The sequence below is a fragment of the Impatiens glandulifera genome, chromosome 3 (genome assembly GCF_907164915.1).
Source record: "Impatiens glandulifera chromosome 3, dImpGla2.1, whole genome shotgun sequence".
Taxonomy (NCBI): Eukaryota; Viridiplantae; Streptophyta; class Magnoliopsida; order Ericales; family Balsaminaceae; genus Impatiens; species Impatiens glandulifera.
In genome coordinates, this window is record NC_061864.1 from 16750353 (window position 1) to 16757765 (window position 7413).

Here is a 7413-nt window from a genome sequence, read left to right on the forward strand (position 1 = left end):
CTTCAATGTTAACTAGCAAAGGATAAGTGCTCTCATCCTTTAGTTATTTGGTCCATATATAATAGTTTCCAAATTGTACCTGCAAAATGACTAATTGATTCATCATTGTACATGTGGGCAGGAATATTCCAGAGCTTGAAACAAATCTAGGTTGTTTCCTTTGGTTTACTTTGTAGATTCATCTCTTCTGACCACTTTTCTAGCTTAATGCAATTTGATCTTATGTAAGTATGTTCTTTCTCTAGAATTTCTTTCAGATTTGGGCCCTTTTTGAGCTGCAGGAAGTAGATGTCATTTATGTTTGTAGAAACTTTTTCAAGCTCTTTTTTTCCCCACTATTTAATTAAAGCCTCTTTGGTAGTTGAGAATGATACTCTATTTTTCCTAATGAAGTTTTCAACTACCATAAACTATCACAATACATTTTTCATCTACTTTAGAAGGCATATTGAATTCAAAATGAGAGTTGAGTATCTCTACCTTTGTTTGGATATCCCCCAAGTAGACTTTTCCTTTGTAGGCATGGTCTTCAAATTTCTTTTATGTTTTATTCTTCCATACCTCGTTGACTTTTCATGTTGAATTACTCCTGATAGTGTAGGTCTTGGATTTGGGAGCCTTCATCAACTCATTTATTGCATCAATTGACCATTTAACTATCTCCTCATATTCTGCTTTCTTTAGTAAATTTTAGTTCTAGAGATAATGAATATTGAGTTGGACTATTATTTGTTGAGTTTTATCTTTATTGATTTTGATTCTCCATTCTTAGCATGCATAAGGAGTTTGGTAATTTGGTTTTTAAGACTAAACATGTTGGCTCTTTTTCTATAACTAACCTTCCAAATTCCTTCTTTCTTCTCCTGTTTTTCTGCTGCATTTTCTTCAAAAATTTTATCAATAATTGGTTCATTACTTTTGTTGCATTCATGTTTTTCCTGAATAATTTCTTTAGGAATCCTATCAATTTTCTTTTCAATTGTCTTCATTAAACTTTGCATCACAAATTCTTTGACTTCCTTATACTTATTGCTTTTCTTTCCTCCCATTTTAATGAAAAACAGAACATAGCAAAAAAAAAAAAGTAATTACAGAATAGGATACACCAAAAACCCTAGTTATTACAGAACAGGGTAAAACATAAACCCTAACATTCAACCAAGCTTTGTAGATGAATAATTGACCTAGCTAATTAGAGTTGATATCGTGCTGATTGTGTCGATCGTGCGCACGTTTGACAAGCGACATTGAGCGACTAATAACAGTGACCACAATAAACGAACTGCGACCTTGATACCATGCAAATCGTAACAATCATTCCGTTTGTGTCAATCGTATCGTTCGTGTCGATCGTATTTTCGTAATGAGATAATTTGCTATCGAAAAATAATATATAAGGATATTTAGTTATAATTGTGAAATTTATATGTATAAATTAGTGACTTAGTTTAAATTATTTTGACCGTCATCTTTATATATTATCTAATATTTAAACAATATTCTTATTGTCAAATTGTGTAATTTAATTTTAAGAATAAATTATTGTTTGTAAAGTGCTGCAAAATTTATGAACTGATTTAAAAAAAACAAATAAAAGTACATGTTTAATATTGCTGACTTGAGAATTTTGATATAGTTGTTAATAAAATTTCGTTTGATAAAAAAAATTTTGAAATTTACTGAGTTAGTTATTATAATATTTTTTAACCCAAGATAATTCAAGTTATTAGAATAGTTCGAATAATTGATGTAAAACTATTTGATTGAGTTCTTGAGAGAATAATTGAAATATTATTATTGATAAATGAGTAATATTTATAATAGCTTATCTATTTATAATAGAAATACTATTATTGATAAATGAGTAATATTTATAATAGCTTATTTATTTATAATAATAATAATAAAAAATAATTAATATGAAAAAACTTAAGAATTAGTTAATCTATAGCTTAATTAAATAATTAATAGGAGATAAATCAATAATTTTTTTATTTTTTAATATTTTATTAGAAGCCTTAAGTTAAGTTAAAAGAGAGGTGATTAGAGTAATGTTAAATTCTAATATTAAAAAAATATAATATATTATATATTATAATTTAATTTATAAAATTAAGTTAATAATATTTTGATAAATAAATTAAGTGATTTAATAATTCTAAATATATATTAAATAATGACTAGAGGGCATTGAGAACATATGCAGCACATGACATGTATCCGTATCGGACAGCGTATAAAAAGGTCGGTTATTACTTTTGTTAATTATCTATGTTGTGTGTAAAAGCAAAAGGAGGACAACGTTCTCTATGCCGGAGATACCAACTCTGACTTTATAATTATTATATAATATAATATACAGGTCCTCTATTTTTTCCTATTTTTAATTATTATATAATATAATAACATTTTAATTATTTAGATAAAAGAGCGAAAACAGTTGTTTGTCCAAATATAACATATGCCTGCAGCTAAAGTGGAAGAATGATTTGATAAAATAAATAGACTATATGTGTCTTGACATGCTCTAATCCACCTGACAAAAATAAGTGAGGTGGAAAAAATTAAAACTTAATGGAAAAAATGAGAGAGATAAAAGGTGTAAATGTAAGAAGATAGAATGAGAAAGTTATAAAAAAAAAAAAAAAACATGATTAATATTTTTTTTACCTTATTTATTGTTAAACTTCTTAAACTACCTGGTTTGTTAATTATTTAGTTAGTTTATTATTTAAATTCATTTTTTTAAAATTAATTTATTTATTTACATTTAAATTTATTATTATATATATTTAAATTATTATATTTATAAATGTGATATATTTAAATTATTATTTTTATAAATTAAATTATTTATATTTTGATATATATTTTAAATTATTATTTTTATAAATTAAATTATTTATATTTTAATATATATATATCAATTAATAATTTATATAACTTTTTAATAAGAAAATCAATAAATTCACCGAGCACTTTCATCAATTTTTCAAAAAATATATTTTTTATTGTCATAATTATCTCGTTTGGGGCGGTTTTTCTTCGAAACCGAACGGAAATGGGACGGAATGATATTTTTGTCCCTCGCCCCGCCCCGATCTCACATCGATTCTACCCCGAACACTCTAAACACAATTAAATATAAAATCACTATTATATTTATTTATTCATTATATTTTATAAGAGTGGTAAATTTATTTCTTTATAATATTATAAAATTTTAATATATTATAATATATATTATATTTAAAAAATCCGTTTTATATAATTTTATTGTATATTTTTTTTAAATATTTTTTAAACAGTTCTCCGCGGAGATTTCCAGAAACCAAACGGGTGGGGATGGTATTAAAAAAATTCTCAAAATAAAAACGGGGGGTTAGGATGGTAAATGCATTCCCCGCTCTGAACCGCCTCATTGTCATTCATATCCATAACAATCTATTTAAATTATTATTTTTCATAAATATTTACTGAATACATTTTTTTATTATGAACAATTTAATTTAACTTTTTCATTTTGTTATTTATTTACAACAAATTTAGTACGAGTATTCTAGTTAATTTTTTATTGTATTGTTTCTTCCCAACAAATTTTTATTAGTATTTAGTCTAACTTTTTTATAAAATAATAATTTAAAATATATATCTAAATATAAATAATTAAATTTATAAAATAATAAATTAAAATATATATCAAAATATAAATAATTTAATTTATATAAATAATAATTTAAATATATCAAATTTATAAAAATAATAATTTAAATATATATATTCAATAATGAGTTTAAATATAAATTAATTAATTAAAAAAAAACTGGGTTTAAATAATAAATTATGTTAGTTTGAAAATGAATAACAAAATAAGTTAGTTTGGAGAGTTGAACGAGAAACAATGTCATATTGGGAATTTCCTCCATGTTTGAAGAGCATTTTGTCCATGTTCCGAGAGTATTCCGTCCCGAATATGATTTTTTCTCTCTAACTTTTTACGAGATTTTTTTCACCGTAGCTTAATTTATTCGTGTGACTGTACGCTGGAAGTTCGCCGTGGAGTATACAGCCCTGCTTTCTCAGGCTCATATCTGTTGTTGAATATTTGGTGCTCCACCCTACACCACCTTCACAAAAAATGGTTATTTTATAAAATAAGTCAAAATTAATGAAGAGAGAATAAAAAGTCAACATATATTATGAAGGTGGTGTAGGATGGAGTACCAAATCTGCAACAAGATATTTGGAGTGCTGCTTTCTCTATCATTACTCATTGAATTTTGATTGAACAAACACATCAAACAAGCCCCAATATAAATAAATTGGTTTTATAATGGATCATTGATTATAATGATTGAAATAAGATATGATTTTATTGGTCTGTCTTGACTGTCTTGACTGTCTTGACTACGTACAAGTAATAACTTATACACTTTCATTATAAAGTATTGCTTCTATAGTAAACAGTCTTTTTTATTATTATTATTATATATCAAATTTTTTCATTGGGAATCTTACAAACATCATTAATTATGATTATTATATATCAAAGTTTGATCATTTAACTTAACAGAATCAACAATGTCCATAACAGATACAAATGCATGCTAGCATGTTGATTTATCTCAATTCTTATCTTATAATTTTTATTTAACCAGATTCTCAGGCCAACTTTCCGATAACTTCCACTATTTACGCATAATCTCGATAATATTCGTCCAACCATTTCTGAATGATGTCTACTTCTTGCCTCCTCTGATCAATGAGCCACTTCGGATCATCTTTATCCGCACCACGAAAATCAGCATGGTGTGCCCCTGTCACGAATCATGATTGAGGAAATTTCTCGGGCAACATGAAACATGGAAGCTTTCAAAAGGCGTCAATAAAATAAACTCACCTTTCTTAGTCACAAGCGCTATGATTGTATCCGATATGTTTTTAAGAACACTAATAAGAAGAAGAAGAAGAAGAAGAAGAAAAGAAAAATCAAGACCGCTTAAGTTAAATATGACAATATTGTTAGTTAATAATCCATGCATATACTAACCTGCCTCGACTCCAAGGGTCTTGCAGACCATTAGAGAATATGATGTTACTTCCATATCTCTTCAGAACTTGTTCAATATTCTATACAATAAACATTTTAATACTTGAAATTAAGTTACAAATGATGAATACTTCAATTATTTCAAATAAACACTTAAAAGACTATTTTACTCTTACAGTGACTCACATTGCCACCAAACTCGGTTGTTATCCAGTGGGGACGAGGCCTAACACCGTAAAAGCTCTTGCAATGATCTGAAAACTCGTCGTAACTGAAAGAATATTGAGGAAACATGCTCTGGCTAGAACTCGTCATAGGCATGACCATTTCTGAACAAGCCTGAAACAAAAGAAAAAATTGAAGGCATTTTGAAAATGCTGTGAAATGTCTTTATTTAGAACTTATACCTGCCATTCCCAACCATTGAGGCCATGTTCATCGCTGCCGTGTTCTAGGTCAAAACATTTATGCGTGTTTGAATAATTGTAATACAAACTTGCAGCAGCGAAAGCCCGGTTAAGTTTGCTAGTTCCTGGTGGGAATGTATCTATTATCTTGCACATCTGCAATATACACATACAAGGTATTAATATTATGTTTTTTTTCAAAAAAATATTGCGAGATTTTACCTCTTCTACAGGGTAGGCTGGTAATGGCTTCATGAAATTGGCCTTGGTTGGATAATTTACCATGGCTGTGTATATAAAAGCTTCAGACAACCAATTTGCAGCTGAATCTATGTATTGAAGTTTCCTGAAAAAATTGAAACAAATATTTTCAAATAATCCTACATCAAACAAACATTGGGTTGGAGTTATAATGATCACAAATGGAATTACTCACTCGCAGGTTCTGAAAATTCTGCTGACTTCAGCTAACCCTTCTTTTTTAGAAGATAGGATATCAAGCTCTTGCCAAGTGCCCTTAATCACTTCATAACAATTCAAACTTGCATCCTTTTCATTATAATTTGATAGTTAAAACTAAAATAGCAAAAAGAAAAGAGTCTTTTAATTAACTATTTTTATTAAACCTTGAAATCATCTGTAATAGCATCATTGAAGCTAGTCCATGGAGTTATATTATCAAATTGCAAGATTGGAGCTGAAGATGCTAATGCACCAATTGCTACATGTGGGTATTTTAACCTAAACCAGTAAGCCAACACTGAAAGAAAAAGACAGAAGTTACAGTTCATTAATGGCTGCTGTTACTCCACAAATGTGAAAGATTCCCGTAATAAATGTAAATTCAACTTTCCAAAAGTGACATTGCCAGAGATAATTAGATAGATAGATCTTTAAAACTTACTTCCTCCATATGAGCCACCAAAAACGACAACAGGGGACGAATCAGAAGAGAGATTCTTCTTCAAACTTCTAATCAAAACTGCATAATCAGCCAATGCTTGCTGAGAATTTAAATATCCCAAAGTATTCGCAGATTTGTATGAATCCTTCCCAAATGGCAATGAATCCCCATAAAACCTATGCTGCAATAATCCCAACAACCCATTTCCAGAAACTTATCAAGAACACAAAACAAGTTAACCCTAATCACACTTAAGCAACAACAACAACAAAAGAAACAGTTTTTGAAGGTGGGTTTGAACTTTGAAACATACTTCGATGAAGACTAAGAGAGCTTTGAATTTTGGAGCAATGTCAAGCAAGAAGCCAGTGTTTTCAGCAAACCATTCGATGTTTCCTTCGTTTCCAGTATAGACAAAGATTGGAGCTCCTCTGTGCCAATGGGTATCGTTAATGAGATACTTTTGATAGAAAATCTTGTAGCTTTGTGGTTGAAAAGTGAAATGGTCTAGCTCTTGAGGAAAATATCTGGTTTTGTAGGGTAGTATTGGTTTTGGCTTTGAAGGGCTTCTGCTGGATTCTTTCTTCAATGAAGAATGGTAAATTGCACTTGGAAAGAATGGTTGTTTCGATTGCACAACTGCTGCGGTCAAAAGGGAAAAGAGAAAGAAGATGAATGGAATGAAAGGAGATGATGGTATCATCGTTTCTCTTTCGCTCAAGAATTATGAAGAAGAAGAAAGATACTCAGTTTCATATCTATACTGGTTTTTGTAGAGCAAAATTTTAGCCATTTGGGATTACGACAGGAATTAAGGAATCTGAAATATGTAATTATTTACACAAATATATACTTTTTAATTTTATAATAATGAACCAATTACAAACATGCAAATGTATGTTGCCTTTGGTTTTCTAAATAAGTGGATTATTTAAAAACTAAATAAGGGGATTATTTAAAAAATAAGGATAATTTTGAGTAGGTAAAAATATTTTTGATAAAAAAAAAATAGGATTTTAGAATGTATAATGAATTTAATAAATTATTTAATT

The 7413-nt window shown here is 28.4% G+C and overlaps 1 protein-coding gene across 2 annotated transcripts; it reads right to left on the bottom strand.

The window, feature by feature from the left end:
* Positions 1–4512: 4512 nt before the first annotated feature.
* On the bottom strand, positions 4513–7104 carry LOC124931762 (lysosomal Pro-X carboxypeptidase). Of its 2 annotated transcripts, XM_047472314.1 has the most exons (10): positions 6675–7104; positions 6362–6542; positions 6084–6217; positions 5894–6006; positions 5680–5803; positions 5458–5613; positions 5237–5389; positions 5051–5130; positions 4901–4950; positions 4513–4817 (listed from the first exon to the last, which is right to left on the bottom strand). In XM_047472314.1, the coding sequence occupies exons 1-10, from the start codon at positions 7062–7064 to the stop codon at positions 4693–4695; spliced, it is 1506 nt and encodes a 501-aa protein (XP_047328270.1). In that variant the 5' UTR covers positions 7065–7104; the 3' UTR covers positions 4513–4692. The 2 variants fall into 2 exon arrangements, 1 of the variants encoding a protein (XP_047328270.1); XR_007098711.1 differs by lacking the exon at positions 4513–4817 and having other exon boundaries at positions 4895–4950; positions 5227–5389.
* Between the last annotated feature and the right edge of the window lie 309 nt (positions 7105–7413).